Below are 22,374 nucleotides of genomic sequence, written 5' to 3' on the forward strand. Positions count from 1 at the left end.
AATGAATCACTTTGAAAGTTAAAAATAATGGTGCTTCGTTAAAAAAATTAAAAAAAATCTAGAAACAGTTGTAGAGTGTCAGTATGCGACACAAATATAAAATCTTGTCATATAGAATTTAGAGTGGAAGTATATCCATAAACCTTTTGAGCCTATTCTTTGATTTGAATAAACTAGTCACTAATGGCATCCATCATTATATCAGAGCTGAAAAAGCTACTAAATCCCCTCACATCCTGCCCATCCATTTTAGATTGCCTGCTAATGTTGTTACACAAGGGTGTGGCTCAGCACTGGGCTGTGGTAAAAACCCTTAACAGAATTAGAATAGACTGATCATCTAAAGGGCTATTATACACAGACTTTGCTCCTTTAAAAACCTGTTTTCTTTCATGTGCTGCACTCACTCATCTGCCCAAACACCTAAGACAGCTGCACATACTACCCATGGCACAAAAAACACTCTGCAGGCCCACACACAGACAAACTGTCACACCAAACAAAACTGAGGCAACTGCACTGTCAGTGAGTCGGTAGAAAACACAATACAGGAAAGGGAAACTGCTGCTGCTGCTGCTGCAGGCTCGCATTTTTTATTGAAGGCACTTTTTTTTTTTTTTTTTTTAATATTAAAGGCCCTAAAGAAAAAGGAACAGCTGAGTAACTGGAGCACATTTATTTTCTAGATGAGTTCAGACTGATATTAAAACTAATCAGGGGTGGAAAGAGATTAAGTACGAATTTGAGGTCGTTGTGTTACTTGAGAGCTGTATTTACATTTTTTGCAACTTCATACTCCTAATTCTTTACTTTTCAGAGAAATATATTGTATTGTCCACGGAATATATAACAGAAATAAAAGTTGATTAGATGAATATGTTTCTTAATACAAAACAATCTTTTAAAATACAACACACTATTGAAGATGAAACTAGTGGTTTCTATCTTTGTGGCTTCTTACTATCAGATGCCTGAGTTGTTAATGGCTACAGTGAATTTCTTCCCCTTTAACTTCTGAAAAAGTTCAAATCACAAGTCCACAAACTGAAAACAGATGATTGTGACAGAAATTGCTTCTTATTTTCCATTTATCATGTGCTGAACCATAAGTTTTATGTGAAGTCCGCGAATGAAAAAGTGCATATAAAACAGTTGAAACTTGATTTTCAGCTTACATTTGGATATTTCATCATGATGATGTAACATAACAGTAAGAGGGTCCAAAACCATCCCTTCTACCTCATACTTTGACTACATTTTGCTGCCAATATCTATGTTGTTTACTTCATTTGGATTTTTCTTGCAGATCCATTACTTATAATGGAGTATTCTTTTTTAAATTTGCTGTAATGACTTCACCATTCAGAACCTCCCAGTAAACAATTAGTGGCTTCTTGAAGCAGACATTACTTCACGTGAACCAGAGGCACAGGGTGTACAAAAAAACACAGAACTACTGGATATATGCACAACGGACATCATGCTACATAATAGTCCGAGACGATCAGCGATGAGTTTTGCAACATAGAACAGTGGAACCCTAACTTTTTCAGTCTCTCATGCAGTTCAGTCTGACATTAACTATGAAGAGCAGACGGAGTAGTACATAATGCATGATGATGATATTAGGCTGAGTGGGTGGAAGCAAAGATGTGCTACATCAGCTGCCAAGCCTTGCTTATGAAGCTCAATAACCAGGAAATGAGCTCATCATATTGGACTGTCCAGAAAAAGAGGCTCCAGAATCTCACTTCTGTTGTCTGAGAGCTGCACTGTAGTATTACAACCAAAACAGGAACGTTATTTGCCACTGCTGTTTCTACCTAAGTCATATTGTTATGTATGTTTTCAATGCACATTTTCCATCCACGCCAGTACAGAAAAGAGAATCCCATAAATACAGTATTAATCAGTCTATGGATACATGGGTTACTTGCTCCCTCTTCTGACATTTCAGAGGAAATACCACAATTGAATAAGCAGACTGGCAATACACATATAAATAAATACACATTACACTGTGTAGATGACATCAGGGCAGCTTATATTTGTATTGTTTGTCTTTTTCAAGTACAATTCAAGTGCAGATTATTTATATAAAAACATGACACCCTCAGACTGTGAGAGTTACATCTACAGTTGTGGCCAGAAGTTGTGGCACTGACACAAATCATGTGCAAATATGATTTACTTGTCTATAAATGTCTTTGAAACCTATAAAATGCTTATACTCGTTCTTCAGTGTACCTCAGAAACACAAAACTGAAGCAGCAAAGCCAGTAAAAAAGAAATTTGTGCCACTGCCAAAACTTTTGGCCCAGGCTGTGGGGAACATTAAATAATACAAAATGCAACATGTCATGATATAAAGTTAAGGCTATGGAATAATTTGGCAGCAAAGGTAAATGTGACACTGCTGAATTACTGGACATAAAATGATATGGCTGAATAAATACAGCCATGTTTCATTCCATTCACCCATTACTAACTGAACTAGAAAAAAAAAAAAGAATTATGTTCCTGAAAATACTTTCTTTAACTACTGTACAGTTTACAAATAAAGTTATGCCACTGAAGCTAGGACAAAAGATCCATTCAATAGGTTACATTTTCAGACAAAACATCATAATAAAGTCAACTTCATAAAAAATGGTCGCACAATAAAAGTTCAACAGGACATAATGAGTGCTATGGATATGTTTCCTCATTATCTGCCCTAAACCCTGTTTCATATTATAAGGCAATTCAAGTCTTATCTCTCTCTTGAACTCTTGACTCAATTTGAAAAGGACTATCTTCAGAAGTGGAGAAAAGTAGGACAGATATTTAAACTTCCAAACAACGGATGAATATGTTTTCTCTTTACTTACTTTGGCATCATTAAAAACATGGATATGGGTCAGGAGAGTTTTCATTACTGGAGCACAGGGCTTTGCTGGCCATCTCATTCTGATTATTACCTCAATAAACAAGAGCAACTAAAGAAAATATTAACTCAAGAATTCACATAAGGAGGCAACATGGAGCCTGTGTGTGTGAAACATTATAGTCCATGTGGTGTTCAAAACCTGAAATCTCATATCTGTCATCCTGTTTGTCAATATTTATACAGAAATCCTCTTCTTAATGGTCTACAAGGCAGATGAGAGGAATGTGGATTTCTCTCATTGTGGTAAACATTTGAATGAAAAGTACAATTAAGAATGGATATGACTTCAGTTTGTTCAGACAAAAACTTTCTTCTGTTAATGTACATTATATAGGTGCATCAATATCTATTTAAAAGCCCTGTCCTATGTTCTTTTGCTCATTTGAAATACTAAAAACAGTTAAAAACAACAAATTAAAACAGCACCAAGTATGCAATGCAGTCCATCACTTACAATATTTCCTGTTGCTGTTTCATCCATGTGCGTTATCAAATGTATACCCAGGAGAAAATACTGTTCTTTACTGTTCTGTTGTAGACATGGACTGTCTAAATGAAAGTTTAGACTAAAGTTGTGCGTTTATAATCTGTGATTCTGCAGAGTCTCATTTGTATAGAGTGAAGGTGCAGCACAGACAGTAAAATAAAGTGGTCCAAAGGAGGGCTGCTGTTATACGTTCCATCTTGGTCCAAGAGTTGGTGACTCTTCCTACAGAGAACGCCAAGCTTTGACCCAGATATGGTGCTACACACCGAGCATCAGGAGTGTGCAGTGTTTCCCTGTGGCCAGCAGGGGAGGCTAGTGAGGCTTCTACGGTCAAAGAGGTCAGCTTCAGTTCACCAGCAGGACATCCTCATATGTGGTTGTTCTGGGAAAAAAGGAAGGATCCTGTTATCATTGGTAATAACGGAGGCATTCAGTTAAATATAATGAATTGAAATACTGCTTTTGTGTTGTTAAAATGACCTGAGCTGTATCTAATATGACATCACACAGAGGTCAATACTGCTGTTATTGTTAGTTTCTCTCTTCTTACCTGTCACAGCAGCAGAAGAAGGAGCATGGTGAGGTTTCTAGCCCCCTGAATTTACCAGAGCTCGGTGCATCTGTGCACTCAGCTATGAAGGCGTGCAGGTCTGTGATGTGGATGGGTTCCTGGGTTTGGTGCTGTGGAAATAAAGACAACACTGTAGTAATGATTCGACCCTCTGTGTATTAGTTCTTTGTTTGTGCTTATCATTGAACTGACCTAGTAAACCTTGACACTCAAAAATAATAAGCACACACTTTGAAGTCAGGCAAATAAATAGGTAAAGGTCTTTGTACAACAAGTATTTATTGCTCCTGAATCTCAAGCTAATTATGTGTCAATTTGGTCATTAAAGTTCTTAGAGCAGGTTGGATTTTCTGTGTTTTTGAGCTTCCAACACATTGTAATTTAATAAGTCACATGGACTCCTTTCAACAGGTCAGACTGAATCTGGTGGAATACAGTAAAAAATGTCAAATATCACTATTTTCTTTCAAAATGAAATGTTGACATTAGATGAAACATGGTTATATAGTGTAATGGCAGTGAAATTAAAAAAAAAAAAAGTCTAGTCTAGTCTAGTTTTAACGGAAGTCAGTTTTTGGTCGTGACAGTTTCCATAGGGAGTAACTGACACTACATAAAAAATAACTAATGCAATCAAATCAATTTTGTTGCAAATCTTTGACATATCCAAGACTCTAATCACCACCAATGCCCCATCCCCCCATTATTTATTATAAGAAAAATTATTAATTTATTGTGGGCAGTTTTTTGTAATCAACAATTTGTAATTTAAATACTTAAACTGACATTTAACAGGTTAAAATCTTGAAAATGACTGAATGTTTGGTAGTTTTGAGCAAATTTCAAGTTGTTTGACATGTTGTTTAATGAAAAAAGACAAAAAATTATCTATCTATCTATCTGTCTGTCTGTCTGTCTTTCTGTCTGTCTGTCTGTGTGCCTTTTATTATACCTTATTCCATTTCAGGAGTGACATGATCAATATTTATTGCTGAAGCATGATATGACTCATAGTACAAGGATTTGATATAACTTTTCACAGGGTCACACTTTAATCCGATGTGACGTGTAAATGTTTTCTGTTGTTTCGTACCTTGATGGTCTCGTATGCTCCCGTGATGAGAGCGATGAAGAGTGACAGCACCATGTAGATGAAGAGGGAGATGAAGGTGTACAAGTAAACCTGACTGAAGAGCCACACCAGTGTACTGCTCGACTGCATCCCCGCGAATGTCACAAACATGTCGTCTCCGTTAATGAGGGAGAAAAGGCACTCCGACACCATTGACAGAGAACGGAACTGCGTGAGAGACAACAGCCAGAGCCATGAAACCGATCCAAATCTGAAAAATCTGGATGAGGTAAATAACAGTAGGAGTTCTAAAATATTTGGTTTCATTCTTTCTTCACCTTCACATGGTACGGTCCAAGGACTATCCAACCACAGAAGCAATAACCCAAGTAAATGACAGCCACACAGCAACAGAACCGAATCACATTTGGGAAGGCTGCTCGGAGGGTCACGATCAGGATCTACGATAAGCAGACACACAGTGGACAGAATACAGAACAATGTGAAAGAGCATTTTTACATTTTTCACTTACTAAAGAGATGTTTATTTTTCATTTGGTCTATAACTGAACATTTGTGTCTGCTCATGTGCCTATGTGTAGTTTAAGCTGGAGTCTATTTTGAGCTGTTTCACTCATGTTTAGAGCTAAAATGATTAATCACTTAATTGTCTTGAAATAATTACAATTTCATTTGATTACAATTTTCCTGAATCAAAGCATTGTTTTCTTAATTCCACTGCCACTAAACATTGGTACCACTGTTGTGTTTCACACAGACGCTTATCATGAGGCACATGACTCCAGGATCGTCATAAACAACATGGGATGTACAGTAGTTCAGAAGAGACAAGGACAAAAAGGCAGAAAATGTCCATATGCACTTACTCCTTTAATCTTTTAAGCTTTCACACAAATATTACAAATATTTGGCTTTGTTTTTTAATTATATTTTAAGTTATTGGTAAGTTTTACACAAATTTGTTGAAGACTGCAGTGCACAGACTTTTTTTTTAGATGTCATTTAACGTTGTTATTTCTATATAGATATTTTTTAATATACCCTTTAACTTTTACACTTTTTGTGGTTATTGTTTCAGGTGGTTCTGGAATAAAGGAAATGTTTGTCCTTTTCAGACATGTCTTTTTCACATTTCTACAATTTTTTTCAGCTATGCAAATAATTGTTTAATCAAATCGATCAAAATAATCTGTAGATTAAAAATCAGTTACAAAGTAATTGATAGATGCAGGTCTACTCATGTTTATTCATTACCACACTAATGATGAGTAACACTGGATACTATTAGCTTACCAATACAGTTAGCTAATGACAAACATAACATGCTGCACACTTTTAATACCCCTTGGCCAAATACAGTGTAAGATTCTGTTGAAAGTTACTGCCCAATAATTCAGATTAGATTGTCTTTGTGTAAAATTTATTACAAACATATTTATATTTGAAAGTACTCAGATATTATAACGGCACAAGGCTTCTGCTCTCTGCCAAGATGCATCCACAGCATACATTTGGTGCAGATATCTTAATATGTTCTTCAGTTAACGTGATTTTATTGTTGAAAAGACGGATGGATGGATAGACAGATGGACGACAAAACAATTACAATGCCCCTTTGACCAGAAGTTGGCCAAGGGGTAAAAACAGCTCTTCCCAGCTCAGCACAAACATCATGAAATCCCACGCAGATCTTATATAGAGAACCTTTTACAGGGTGCTTGCTCTTTATCCAAATAAAAATTCCAGACTTTTTCCAAACTGCCATTTTTTCCCCCCAAGACCTTGACTTTATGTACTTTTATACTTGCATGCCTACTTTTTTGGTTGAGATTGCACCTATTGTGTGTAGTAAAAATTTCCTTTTATTAAATGTATGAATAAATGAATGCATAATTTGCAGTAAATTATGTTTTACTGACAGAAACTTTTTCAAAACATGAAAATCACAGAAGAACATGGATATAACACAAACAAGCTTCACTAGAATCATTCCAGTACCGACTGGTTAGTGAAATTATATCAAGTTTTTAATATGCTTTCCTCATGTATTTCTTATCTTACAAGATTATGTGCCTTTGACCATACTCTAAAATTTGACTGTGAGAGAAACTTTTTTCCATACTTTATTAAGATTTTCACACAAAATTCCAGACTTTTCAAGGTCTGGAAAACAGCGTTTCAAAATTCCATCCTTTTTAAGACTTTCAAGACCTGAGTAAGCACCCAGTTTAAGGAGACAAGTTGTTAAAGATGGTGACAGTTACATTACTGTATAATGTATTTGTACTTACATTGTACTTCTGGAAGAATGTGAGGTAGCGAATCACCCCAACCCACACTAAGAGAGTGGAGGTTCCTAACAGGATGCCACACAGGTCATATGAGGAAAGATTCTGTCAGGAGACAAAATATTAGGTGGATACAGAGACCATACTGACCAAGCAGCAGATTACTTATTGACATCACAGGAAATCACACACATCACTCATTAAATATCATATTCATTACATTTTCTGATCAAAGACATCTAATGCAATTCTGTGAAATTAACTCTAATCAACTAGAGTTGTTAGAAGGACACACCTTAGACTCTATGCCTATTTTGATGAATGTGCCCGTGATGGTGAGGATGTCACTGATGATTAGAAGGATGTACCAGCCGTTAATAAACTCCATCCGGTCCGCCCAGCACACTTTACGATCCAGACTCCCCTTAAAGAACTGCACAAACTCCTGACAAAACACCCATCGACAGAAAGAAGGGAATTAAAGCACAAAAGGAACACACATGAAGTTTTATTGGGAGATATGATGAGCTGTATAAACACTATAATTAGTGCCGGATTCTGAATACATTCAACAGTACCACTGAACAAATAGAAGGTGTAAACTTTTACTTTGATTCTGCTGGGACAGTCCTTTCTTACCTGTTGCAGTATAATCCCTCGTAATATGGAGCGTCCACACAACAGGAGTGACAGCATGCACACCAATGCCACAAAGACATCAAAAGCTGCACGTGTGTAGTTTTCAGCTGGAGATGGAAAATAACAACTGAACCCGTGAGTTACCTTTTTCCAGAACTAGTATAAATCCTGTATAAATAATTTTAAGAACTGAAATAACAGCTATTACAAGCAACAACTAATACTGTTTTATCATTGTGCTTGAAACTACTTTTTTTCTTGTAACTGTGAACTTATTGTAGTGATGAGTGGTGAATCTGTTAGTATTTCATGTTTCATATTTGTCATCTTACCCTGTCCGGAGACACTGGGATTTTTACATTCCTTTATGGATGCCTCGTTCTCTAACCGGATCTTGACTTTGCCACTGTGAGCTTTGTTGTCCATAACTATCTGTAAGAGGCCACAGAGGAGACCAGCAGGCAAATCAACTCTCTTTTGTTCACAACCTGAGTTTTCCATCTTGAAATCTCTAACAAAGAGACGTAATGATCAACAGAATGTAGCAAAAATGAATCACTATCAAGGATGGTTCACTCACAACCCTTAATATTTGAAGAGGTACAGCACATTAACACTTCATAAGCCTGCAAAACTAGACATGCCTTAACACCATCACAAAGACCTGCTCTAAAATAATGGGACATCCTATGGGTGTTAAACTCATTTTAGTTCAGGGGCCACATACAGCCCAATATAATCTCAAGTAGAATGGACCAATAAAATGACAGCATAATCACTTATAAATAATCAGAACTTCAAATTCTCCTCTTGGTTTTAGTTCAAAAAAGTAAAATTACATTACAAAAATATTTACATTTACAAACTATCCTTTCACAAAAACTGAATAACCTGAAAAAAAACTAAAATTTCTTAATAAAAATAAGTGTAATTTTAACGATTTTATGCCTCACCTTGTCATTTACAAATGTGCATTACAAATTACAGATCACAGTGGGTCTACAAAGGCACAAAACATTTAGTAACAGGCATTTGCACCTGACAAGTATAGTGTTTAACTTCATGATCGAAACAACTTGTCAATACTCTGTGACTCCCTTCACTGTCAATGTCTTCTGTGTATTTTCTGAACTTAACAAATTCATGAACTTCCAGCACATGAACTCTGACCCCTCCCTGCTCTATCACCTTTACCCCTCCTTATACATTGTTCTCCCACAGACTGAGTGACTGAACTGCACACAGCAAATCTAAGCATTTCTTTCTTTCTTTCTTTCTTTCTTTCTTTCTTTCTTTCTTTCTTTCTTTCTTTCTGTCTTTCTTTCTTTCTGTCTTTCTTTCTTTCTATTTGTTTTGCGCAGAAAAAAAAACAAAACTTTTGTGTGTACAAGGAACTAATAGCAGAGCAAACAAATTAATAATAAATAGAGGTGATCAACACAATACAGCAATTGCCATGTACACTTGTAATAACACAATAAATTCAGTATGTATTGCTCGAAAAGGAGTGGGAAGAAGAGAACGTATTAGATCCCACCCCCACCTCTCATTTATATGACATAACACACTACTTTTGCTTCTTTAATGATAAGATTACACCTATTTAGAGTCCTAATAATGTAAATAACAGATAGCAAACAGATTAGGAAAACTGATGTATATTACAGAATAGTATCTATCTTATTGATAGTCTGCAGAACTTATAATATATTTCAACAATAATCACATACCAACAATGGTAACGGAAGTGATACGTACCAACATGGTAAACAACGACAAGCACATACCAACAAAGGCAAGAAAGAGCCAAGGATGGAATGGCTCAGCAATTAACAATAAGCCCCGCCCTCCCTGTACTGTGACCAGATCATACATTTGTACAGTGCTTTAACACTGTGGATGTTTTGGAATTTCTTGTGGTGAAGATCCAGACTGTTCCACAGTTTCATCCTGCATACAGACAGACTAAAGGTCTTTCTGGTAGTTCCAACCTTAGGTAGTGTAAAATTTCCAAAGCCTCTCATGCCATGAGTACTCTCTCTGAGTGGAAAAAACTTTATCGTTCAATTTTTGCAATGCTAATTTGCACTAGCCAATACGTATGTTTACATGTTTATTTTAGATGTCTTGTGTCTTGCCTGTGTCCTATGTGGAGTTCTCTGGCTTTTTAATTACCCCTCCAGGATAAATAAAGTTGAATTGAATGGAATAACTTTTTGAGCTGTAAACTAAATTATATGACACTGCATCAATGCAGGTGTTATTATAAATGAAGTTTTTATAAATATTATACATGTTTGGACAGTTATATCATCAAATTTTCTACAAAACATGGATGTTAAAACACAAAACTAATCCTTTCAGACCTTCGTATGGCTTTGCAGAGGCACCTTGTGATTCTGGTTAGGCCCTTGGAGTTCAGAGTGGGGCAGATGTTACCTTATAATGTGATTTTGTGACAATATTAGTCTGTGGTTTATTAAATTAGCTTCAGATTTTCTCAAAGGGTTTCACTCACCATTATGTAAAACGTGTAGCAGTCTGGGATCTCGTTGTTGATGATGGTTTGTACATTGATTGCCTTTAGCTGGAACTGGATGGTGACATTAATGAGCCTTAAGTAAAAAAAAAGAAGCAAACTGTTGTCAAGACACTGAAGCAAATACACAGAGAGATAGAAACATGACCTTGATGTTGTCAGTGAAACCTGAAGCAATAAGAGAAGGTATGCACTCATCTGTGTGTTTTCATACTCTAACCTGTGTCAGCATTGTTGCAAACAAACTTCAGTGTGCGTGTGCAGCTGAGATAAGACTAGTTGAACGTCATCAGATACTACACAGATTATCTCACAGAGGAGGCCAAAGCCATGTAAAAAATGAAGCCTTACTTGTGGAACTTGAGGGTAAAGTTCTTGTAGTTGTTGCTGAGCGGAGCTGGAGGCACCGACAGAGGGCTCACACCTATACAATCTGAACTCAGAGGGAAAATACTGGTGTTAGAACCACCAACAAGAAACAAACAGTGGAGCTTTTTTAAATTGTGGAATTTTTCTGTTTGTCCTTCTCAGACTTATCACAAGGAGCATTTGACACACATGTGATATGAAGTGGAGAAAGATGTAAATATAAGCTTTCCACTGTTGATCTTAGTTCCTTTTAATTTGACCAAAGCGGACTGAAGCATACATTTACAGTATATAAGGAAGTTAACAGCTCTCACTATACTCTTATAACATGGGCTTATAAATAGAGTGGTATTGAATTGCAAATCCTCTTTAATAAGAAACTAAATTTGGATGAATTCAAAATCACAAGCAAGAAGATACATGAAAGTTAATAAATGGCAGTTAGATACATTCAGGTAAACTGGACAAATCAATGCAGGATTGTATTCATCATCCACATGATTTTATTTTGCCAATTTAGTTTTTCTATAGTAATTTACTACAATAATTGGAATATTCTGAAGTAATATACCAAACATATCATCCTGGTCTCATAATTTTAGTTAAGTATTTAGGACCATAGAAGAACACATTAGACCAGACACTGAGTCTGAATAATTGAATGACTACTTTGGTTAAGACTGCTCAGATGGTTTTGGCGCACTTTAGATAATCTCACAATAAGTCAAAGTAAAAATTGAGCAAACATTTTTAGAATACAGTGAACTTGCACTTTCAGACTTATCAGAAAACTGCTATTCATTTGCACACAAATTGCATTCAAATTGTACATACTGTATTTTTATATTTCTGTCTTATATGTGATGTACACATTCTCATAATGTGTTTTATATTTTTATCTGAACATTTAAGTACAGCCGAGAACCACCTGTCAAAATTTCGTTATGCGCACATACATAATGACAATAAAAATTCTAGACTCTTGAATCTTGAATGCATTAATTTCCTAAGGAGCTGAAATGATGTACAGTAGCACTCCTCTCAGTCCAAATCAAAAGACTAAATATAAATATAAACATGATATATCAATATAATAGACATGGCATAATTTCATGCTGTTACAGAAAAAAGCAGAGTCACGATCAGGTCACATCTGACTAATTAGAGCCAATCAATCATGTATCTAACCTTATTACCTGATTGAAAACACAGAGAGAGAAAAGCATGCAGAAGAATCAAGTCCTCACAGACCACTTGAATTACAATATGCTGAAAATTAATTATGGATTGTTTGTCCAGAGACAGTAAAAAGCACCACAGCTTTAAGTTTCCATCTATTTATCACTGCTTGTTCTGTATTATCTCCACCTGCTGAAGTTGATCTGTGTGCGGTGCTATTTTAAATAAAGTGTGTAATAACATTGGTCCACAGAAGACACAGTGACGAGGCTGCAGCCACTGTCTAAGCTGCCTGACAGCCTCGTGAAATAATCAAATGATGCCATGAAACAACTAACCGATGCAGATTATGTCAAAATGGCCTTTAAGTGTCCTGATTAATCAGTTATTAATGGGTTTATCACTAAGAAGTTCACACTTTTTATCACAAGAAAAAGTTCATACTTAAGCAACACACAGAGCAGTAACTGCTTCCTCCCACTGGGAACAACTCAGCAAGGGTCAGCAGAGGTCAGCAGTGTGTTTTTCATATTATACAGTACAGTGTTGTTGATGCACCTGTGATGATATGAGGGTCTATAGTGAAGGTGTCGTTGGCTGGGTCAATGCGTCCTTTCTTGTAGTACTGCTGACAGAGCGAAAGTGCACTGCCGTTCACACCAACACCATATACGTATGCATAGCGTCCTACTGTGGTCTCTGGTAGGGCCAGATACTGGAGACGAAAGAGGCAGAACAAGACAACAACACAATCAGATCACTGCATCTGTACTCTGTTCTGCATTCCTCATCAAGTGTCTGATTTTCTGCTGTTGGCTTTGTAGACTTTACTGTCCCGCCTCCTCTCCATTTTCAACTGTCACATTCTGGTCCTCATGTTTCTTTGGATATTGCATGGATTGTATGGAGGACTGAAATGTACTGTTCTTGAAGAGGCTACTCATTGGGAAATATTTTAGCTGTTAAATATTGTGTTAGAAATACCATTTTGAACATGCTGATATTATTATTAACTAAGAACCTAACAGCAGACTTCTTGGTGTAACTGGTGCTGCAGACTCTTAAAAGTTACGTTATGGCTCTGACAAGCAGAAAACAGGAAGCGACCTGAATGTATCTGTTCATCACCAAAATTCCCTGGTACATACAAAATTACATAATATCACTGTAAGCAGTTTCCTTTCATTCTCAAGTTTCTGTGTTAGTTTTAACAAACAAGCTCAATAATTCTCCATCTTAAGCATTATTTAGACCTGTGTTGTGGCTGTTTAAAAGATTTTAATTATCTTATTCATTATTGTCAGGAACACTCACAATGCCGCAGGCCACACAAGTGTTCACAGAAGTGGAACAACCCTTCAACCATGACCACTATGTAAACATGCCCTCATTTTACCCGCAGGCATTTTACTTTGGTTTATGTGATGCTTTTTCCTTAAAAAAACAAAACAAAACGTGGTTGTGTATTTTGATATGTTTAGAGAATAAACATAATTTGACTGGTCACAAAGGAATACCAGTGTAGGTTATTTTGGTATGAAAAGAAATAATCTAAAATAATTTTAAAATAATCTGTATGTATTTTGACAATAATTATTCTCATGCACCAGCCTTATATTTTTCAGGTAATATAATCCTACACATAAATGTATTTCAATCATATGATGGACTTCAGTGGAGACCAACCTGATCCACAGCATAGAACATGTGGTCATAGACGTCCTGCTGCGTATAAACTGCAAAGGAGTCATCTGATGATTCATCATAGTCTTTGAGGAAAAGGTGTTTGAAGGTCATAGTGTTTTCCTCCTTGAAGGTCACCACCACCTGGTTACTGAGGCCGAACAGCACCAACTGCACCAAAGAGAAGAGAAAGTGAAAAGGGGGAGGATGAGGAGGAGAGCAGACGTGGAGGAGAGCAACCTTGAGGTTGGATGTTGAGAACCACAGAGAGGGCAGACTTTGTGTTTATAGCATATTTGATATTGTGTATACCATGTAAATATATTTATTCATAGAGTTGAAAACTTTACTGCTTCTTGCAACACAGTTACACAAATTGCAATATAATGCTGCACGTTGCATCATTGTCACTGATCGACTGGAATGAAAATATCAGCTAAATAAAGTCTGTGTATTTTGCTCAGAAATACAGCACTCTGCCCAGTGAATATGCTATAAAGAGTAGGCAATTTATGTTTCTACCAATTCACCCAAAACAAAAAACCTGTCAGAAATACACTGAACAAAAATATAAATGCAACGCTTTTGTTTCTGCTCTCATTTTTCATGAGCTGAACTCAAAGATATAAAACTTTTCTATGTAGACAAAAGGCCTATTTCTCTCAAACACTGTTCACACATTTGTCTAAATCTGTGTTAGTGACCACTTCTCCTTTGCTGAGGTAATCCGTCCACCTCACAGGTGTGGCATATCAAGATGCTGATTAGACTGCATGATTATTGCACAGGTGTGCGTGAAGCAGAGTACAGACACAAAGACAATCGGGCTGTTTTTGTCCCAATTTTCCCCCTTCCCGACCAAGGATAGCAAACGCCAGGTTATCTTATGTCTTATAAGATTATCCTATGGTCTGAGGTGTGTTAAGAGTGAATTTGTTCTGCTAATCGGCTCTAAAACGGGTCGGGGCCAACAATCGTAAATATTATTCAATATTTAAGATGAAAAATCTTTGTGTGTGGGGAAAACCAACGACTCCCAAGTCATGACTCTGTGAATTGTGACGTGAACGGAATGTAGCCAATCAAGAACTGAGCTGACTGAGGAACAAGGAACCAAGCGGAAATAAAAACAAGCATGGGATGACCTGAAACATAGAGTTCGGAGGACCTCAGAATTGGAGGACCAGTTTATGGAGCTGTGGGAAGCCTGAGAATGTCTGTTCAACGTCTCCACCAAGTCGTACCACAACTGAAACGACATGTTGCGTGTTGTGTTTTCCAGTTGTTGCTATGTTTCTTCTTCTTCATTTTTGTTAGATCACGTTTGATCACGCAAGATTTCTGGCTTGGAGGACTAGATTCTAGATCGGTGGTGGGACAGAATCGTTATATGTGTGGTGTGTTGTGTTGAGATTGTTGGAGCACACCGCAAACAGTACGATCAAAACTGTTCAATGCCTGATTTTTATCTTCATGTGCGGGGTCTGTAACAGATAAAAAAATCTCTTCAGATTTAGAAAATCCTTATGTGTGTACCCTGCTTTAGGCTGGCCACAATAAAAGGCCACTCTTTTAGAGTTTTAGATCATTGAGTTCAGCTCATGAAAAATAAAGCAAAAACAAAAGTGTTGCATTTATATTTTTGTTCAGTGTAGGTACTAATTGGGATGAAGAGAGATTCATACATAGACTGAAGGTGTAAAAAAAAGAAAGTAGGGCAGGAAGGCATGAAAAATAATGATCTAGTGAAAGGGAGAAAAGAGGTAAAACAACAGTTAGGCATTACATACCTGAGCTGTGACAATAATGATCTTGAGCAGCTGCAGGATAAGTTTGTAAGGCTTGCGGCCCTTAGCGTGATATTTATCACAAGGGCTCATGAAGAAGTATTTCAACTTCCTGCGAAGGGCCTCCTCCTTCAGATCAGCTCCAACCCAATGACCCACTGTTGCCGTTGGACACAGATGGTTGCTATGGCTGTTGCCGTTATTATTGTCATGACTGTCATGCTCGCCGCTGCTGTCCGTGGAACCGTAGTAATTCACTGAGTGGGACAGGCCAGCTCGTTCTGACAGAGAAAGGAGACATTTATCATATGTGACCTGAATGAACAGAGTGCATAACAAAACAACACAAGGAAATGATAAATGCAATGTATATACAGTAAAATGGACTGACGAAATGCAGTTTGACTAGTACATTATGACATGGCCGTAAAGGAGGATGAATAACATGACTAGAGCTGGGTTTCCATGTGCTGATGCCATGTCTAGTCATTTGTTGCACCCTCCAATCAGTGACAACCTCCTGTGACAGCATTGTTTCAACACCACATGAATGCTCCAGCCTCAACAGTCTATCAGCAGCTTTCATCACTTTTACCTCATGCTCACACCTTCCTTTTGTGGCTTACTGCATACAGACTTGTCTTTCTGTCACCTCTGGCAAATTTAATATTTAAATGATCACTACAAAAAGAAGGAAAGCACTTTCCTTAACTGGTGAGGTATGAAGGACAGAGAAAGCCTCAAAGACAGGGTTTTAAATGTGACTGAACAGAAATGAAGAAGAATTGCACAAGATTATAAGACTATAACCCATTACTCTTTTGGGCATAACAGAGGAAAAACACTTTATTTGGAATGCTTGCTTTTAAATAACAAAACATCTGACATTACTTTCCACTGACTGAGGTACTGAAAGACATAAATATATAAAAATACTTGTTTTTAATCCATAGCATCTACAGATATTTAGCACTTTCTGGCCATGAGCATTTTTTAAATAACAAAATAATAAAGATTTAACTTGTTGGGGAAAAAAAAAAAATCACTGAATGTTGACAAAAGAAATCAACAAACAGCAGTCTTTCTGAACAAGAAATGTTTAAATAGTATGGGGAATGGAAGCAGTAAGTGAATAGAAAAATGTCAGAAGTGTTTCTGCAAAATTGGGGTTGCAGTATTTTAGAGGAGGGGCTAAATGTGGATTTACTAGCAGTAATATCTAGCTTTGCACTAGTGGAAGTGAAAATACCCACATCCTCACGTTTAGCTTTTCACTGTGAAAACACTGTGTGGCTGAAAAAAAGACAACAAATTAGACAAACAGCTCAGTTTTGTTTCAGGTTTAACACATTATTACTCAGCTTGTGGTCTGAAATAAAGTTGGTCAGTGTGTCAAGGCTGATCTTGAAGGAAAACCAGAAAAATCCCAAAGAGGCTAATCAGGATTAATAACAGTCACATGTCTTTAGCACGCTGCTGCAGCTGCTAGAGGGAGTCAGTAAAAACATGGTGGATGAGTTTCACTTAACACGGACATTTTACCTTGATCGAGTTTCTGAGAACTCAGATAAAACCACTGAGTCATGATGAATCCAAACTCAAAAGACACAGTAAGTCAGCAGAGTAAACCACTGGCTTGGCAGAGTTCTCCAATGGAAATGAGAAGTGAAACGAGAGAAATAAACAACTGCTGCAACATTAGTCAGCAGTAAAAGCAAACATTTCCACAAAACCTTCTCCGCAGAATAATTTGAGACTGGCGTGACTCCAAACTCATGTCATGTTATTCCTTAACAACATAAACAATAAATCAAAATGTGTTGACAGTGTTTTCTGTTTTTCACATTTAATAAACCACAATTTAAATAGGAGAAACTTGTCTATTTTAAGCACCATTTATTTATTTCTTCTTTCCTAAGGACAAATATAAAACAGTGTTGTAGTGTTGTTGTCCCAGTCCTACAGCAACTAAAGTTTAGGTCTTCAGTTTTTTGTTTTTTTGCACAGTATCTCTGCGTCATGTTTATTGTGTGTGACTCACTTTGGAAAATGAGTTTTAGTGCTGAAATTTTATAATAATCATGTGCAGACACCACACTTGGTTCAGTAAACCAAACCTATATTCACAGTGATTCCTTCCTGCAGTTACCTACACCTGCTCCTGACATGTGGGTGTTTATAGCTGTGATGGTGACGTACATAACATCCAGTTGAGCTTTTAGCTTTAACGACATTTGCTGAGAATGACAGTATTTTAATGAAGTCGGCTGCACACGAGCTGCCCCGACCTTGACTGGCGTTGCGTGCCTCCAACAGAAGAATGAAAAACAGTCAGAAGAAATGACTTAACCTTTTCATTCAGACAAAAGGTTTGAAGCCAAGCGCAAATATCTTTGATCAGAGGAGTTTGTTGATTGTCACGGTGGATAGGAATCAGGTAATAAACAAAAGTGGGTGCAGGTCATTGACTGTGATACCATGTTTGACACTTTGAGACAAAGTTACTGAAGTGAAACTAATCTGTTAAAATATCTAGCTCCTCCGGTTCATGTCCCTCTGTGGAGCACTGCCAGAGGCACCGGTGTAGCTGCCTGTCTGTCAATCAAAATCCTTACAGTAAGTGAAAATCTGTCGACAGCTTGGTATCAGCGCAGTGATCAAGTCTGGCAGTCCACAGGAAGAGGCCACTCGCAAGATATGAGTCAGAAACTTCGACTTCTGCCAAAAATGTTTCACTTACGAGGGCTGTTCAATAAGTTCATGGCCTCACCCAGAAATACTGGTTGTTATAATACAGGATGTTACATTCTTTCGTGATGGGATAGTGATGCTTGAACATCGATGGACCAAGTGCATTGCTGTAAATGGAGATTATGTTGAAAAATAAAATATAAATTATCAGTCTGTGTTGTTCTGTTCTGGGTGAGGACATGAACTTATTGAACGGCCCTCGTATATCAGTGCTCTGAGAAGACATATTTTCAACTGAACTCTACTGCATGCTTTTTGCTTCACCTGCTGTTAAGTTAACAGTTCTCCATTAGAAAAAAAAGGCCTGAAATTATGGTCTTTGAGGAAAGAAATAGGAAAGGAAAGAAAGCACACACAGGCCAATGACCAATTAAAAGGAAAAAATGAGCAATTAACAAATGCACATGCAACCACAAAAATCCACTACCTGGCACAAATGAAGAGTGAACTTCCCATCATGCTCTGGGGCATGTGTAAAAATGCTGAGCAGGCCCAGCTGATTCTAATTTTGGTTCAAAATGACCAGAGGAAAAGACCTAAGTGACTTTGACTGTCCCTTGTTGGATTACAGATGGCAAAAGTTTTAGACACAAAGCTGATTGGGTTTTCAATATGAACAGTGATTGAAATGATACATGACGAGTAATCTATGCCAATATTATATTTTCCAAACTACTAATATCAGGAGACCTTGGGTTCACTGGTGTTTAGGGGCTTGTCGACTTGGTTTACAGACTTTGGGGGAAAATATTAGCTAAAAAGTGAAAATCAGACCAATAATCACCTAGAATTTTTATGGTTAGTTTGATGTTCATATCCAGATTTACTGATTAATTATATTGAGTTTGATTAAATTCAAAAGCAGAACATTTACGACCGTGCTTTTGAGCTGATTTTGAGCTGTCATATCTTTCCAGTTTGAAACTATTATTATTGTATGAGCCTTAAAAAAGGACTGACCTCTAATAAACTGGGTTGTAAACTGTGGTCGACAGATGAGTGTGATGAATCAGGTGGCTGGGATATGTAATGACAGATAGAGGTCAATACGATTGCTGATACAGGATGTGATCAGACTGTAGCAAAAACAGATAATGATAATTAGATAGAGAAGGATTTCATAGCCCTGCCGTGGCGCATAAACCCTGTCATTGCAACATGACAACTCATGTGGTGCCCAAACCATAGTGGTTTACAGAGATGTGGAAAAAGTGATACGGTCAAATGAGTCATCCTTCACTACATTTTCAAAAAATGTGTGAGTAAATTTGTGGATGTTTGATCACGCCAATGAGGGGATTCAGTGTCTCTGTTCTGCTGTGGGGGAATTTTACTGGTATGTTCACATGCTCCTTTAGACCATTAATAAGAACTTGTTCTGAGTGAAACATTTCTATTTTTGCAAGGCGCTCCATCCACAGGGCATGACAAGTCACTGTAGTTAGTGAGGTTAATACCCTGTCTAGCCTACACCCACAATCCTGAACTGCAGACTCAATCATTTGTAAAAAGAACTTTAAAAAAATAATAATAATAAAAATGTGGGGCTCAATTATAAACCATGGCAGAACTGGTCCATTAGATTTCTGTAGGTTTGCTTAAGAGTTGGGATGTAACGATTACTGGTATAACGATAAACTGCAGTAAAATTGCCAATGGTTAGTATTACCGTTTAAATTCTAATTATAATGATAACTGTGTTTGATTACCTCACTTTTCCGGAGAAAACACCTATGTAAAAATCTGCTTTTATGTCAAATATTTGAGTGTAGTTTTAATTTATTACAATTTTAATTGTACAGGGTGGGGAAGCAAAATTTACAATATTTTGAGGCAGGGATTGAAAGACAGTGTATGATCAATTAATTTATTGAAAGTCATGAGAATTTATTTGCCACAAGAAAATTGACATAATAGAAAATGTTTTTATTCTATGTGTCCTCCTTCTTTCTCAATAACTGCCTTCACACGCTTCCTGAAACTTGAGCAAGTATTCCTCAAATATTTGGGTGACAACTTCTCCCATTCTTCTTTAATAGTATCTTCCAGACTTTCTCGTAATAGTTTTGCTCATAGTCATTCTCTTCTTTACATTATAAACAGTCTTTATGGACACTCCAACTATTTTTGAAATCTCCTTTGGTGTGACGAGTGCATTCAGCAAATCACACACTCTTTGACGTTTGCTTTCCTGATTACTCATATGGGCAAAAGTTTCTGAAAAGGTATGGATAATAGTGTTAGGTATGATTATGACATCAATATATGTTTGGTTTCAAAACAATTGACGTAGTGCCTGCTGAGAAAAAACAACTAAATGTTCATTGTAAATTTTGCTTCCCCACCCTGTATGTACCTAATATTTGGAACCAATATTCACTTTTAAAGTGTTTGAAAAGGTTTGTTAAGCATCTTTGTGTTATTGATGCAATAAATTATATACATTTTTCAAATTGGATTTTATATATATATATATTTTTTTTTTTTGTCCTTTTATGTTGATATAGTAGGTTAAAGGGAAAAAATAATAGGCAGATAATATAAATGAAGTTGTGCTGAAAAACAAACAAACAAACAAACATGGGTATAGTAAAAATTTGTTTATATAGTATATAAAGGCAAAATCAAAAGGACTTAAAAATGGCCAAAATAGGCTCAGACCCCTAAGGGTTAATACTTGAATGTTTCTGTCAACAGAAAGTGCATTGTGCCAATTATTTTATTTGTTTTTTTGTTTTGTTTTGTTTTGTTTGTTTCAAAATACAACTTGGTTAAATTATTTCAGTGTGTGTTTAAGTACTTTTTGAACATTTTGAGCACAGTTTCAAAAATACCGCAATAATAATGATAACTGTGATAATTTAGGTTACAGTAACCGTGATATGAAAGTTTCATATCGTTACATCCCTACCTAAGAGGTGACAGTGGTTTTATTTTTGCCAGGAAGGAAATCATTCAAACCATGATCTGACAATTATTTATTCACATGCAGGCCATAGTGTGTATTTTGACAAATACATAAGTGCAATATTAAAACTGCTGTATTTTTATGACTTATCATTAAACTACTGCCCAGCTCTGTTACAAAAGTGTTTTCTAACATGAGGGTTATTGGAGGCAAATGAAATCCCAGTGAATGTTGATCTAGTATTTGGTTTCTTGGTTTATATAACACAGCTGCTCTTTGCTTTTCTCCATGATAGTGCACTGGAAGTTAATCTTTTTGTTTTGTTGTGTTGTAATAAAGCAATGTTATAGTGTTGTTATATGTCAGGAACAGTGTTAGCCTTAAGATGGTAAGTCAAAACACAACAGGGGTGAGTATGTGAATCTAAAGAATAGTAAATGTCAATGAGTATAAATATAGTAAAGAGTTATAGCCTAAAATGGAGGTATTTATGAAAAACTGAGGACAGAAGATGACAGTAATAGAGGAAAAGTTAGAAATGTCTTAACAACAATAGTAACAACTCCACTGTGAAAACCAAACCAAAGTAAAACCTAAAGTATTATTTCCAACAGGTTCAGCAGCAGGTAAACAGCAGGTTGGTCACTTGTAAACAGAAAACAGTGGTGAGGCAGAGTTAAATGGCTCTACTTTACCTGACAGGTCTTGGTGTCCCGTCGCAGCCATGAAGACGAACGTTTACGCAATAAATAAGAAAATAATATAATTAAAAGCTGAAGTAGTCAACTGCTGTGGCAAAAAGAAAACAGTTTATGGTCGTTCTTCCGCGGCAGCTGCTGTCCTTAAACAGCGGCGGATGTTTCTGTGTCCTGCCGCTGGCTCAGACGCTTCCTCACGCAGGTCATGTGACCAAACCACGTGACCACGTTAACGGCGCACAGACTGTCAGCTGACGCCCACAGAGAGAGAGAGAGAGAGAGAGAGAGAGAGAGAGAGAGAGAGAGAGAGAGAGTTTTCATGTGTTATTTTTGACACAAAGGCTTAATTTCGATTTTCCATGTGCAGAATTATTTGTATTATCTCCACAATGCTCCTCTAATGTGTATTAAAAGTTGAACAAATCCCATTAAGTAAAAAGTTATAGATGCATT

At 36.8% G+C, this 22,374-nt stretch overlaps 1 protein-coding gene across 1 annotated transcript; it reads right to left on the minus strand.

Annotated features, from left to right (window-relative positions):
• Positions 1-1,338: 1,338 nt before the first annotated feature.
• Positions 1,339-22,109, minus strand: mcoln1a (mucolipin TRP cation channel 1a). The gene is made up of 14 exons (XM_030145592.1): positions 21,919-22,109; positions 15,568-15,845; positions 13,781-13,948; positions 12,653-12,809; positions 10,898-10,979; positions 10,526-10,622; positions 8,340-8,439; positions 8,008-8,114; positions 7,664-7,813; positions 7,372-7,473; positions 5,398-5,520; positions 5,081-5,287; positions 3,967-4,097; positions 1,339-3,798 (listed from the first exon to the last, which is right to left on the minus strand). The coding sequence occupies exons 1-14, from the start codon at positions 21,947-21,949 to the stop codon at positions 3,762-3,764; spliced, it is 1,770 nt and encodes a 589-aa protein (XP_030001452.1). The 5' UTR covers positions 21,950-22,109; the 3' UTR covers positions 1,339-3,761.
• Between the last annotated feature and the right edge of the window lie 265 nt (positions 22,110-22,374).

This window comes from Sphaeramia orbicularis, chromosome 1 (genome assembly GCF_902148855.1).
Source record: "Sphaeramia orbicularis chromosome 1, fSphaOr1.1, whole genome shotgun sequence".
In the NCBI taxonomy this organism is placed as follows: Eukaryota; Metazoa; Chordata; class Actinopteri; order Kurtiformes; family Apogonidae; genus Sphaeramia; species Sphaeramia orbicularis.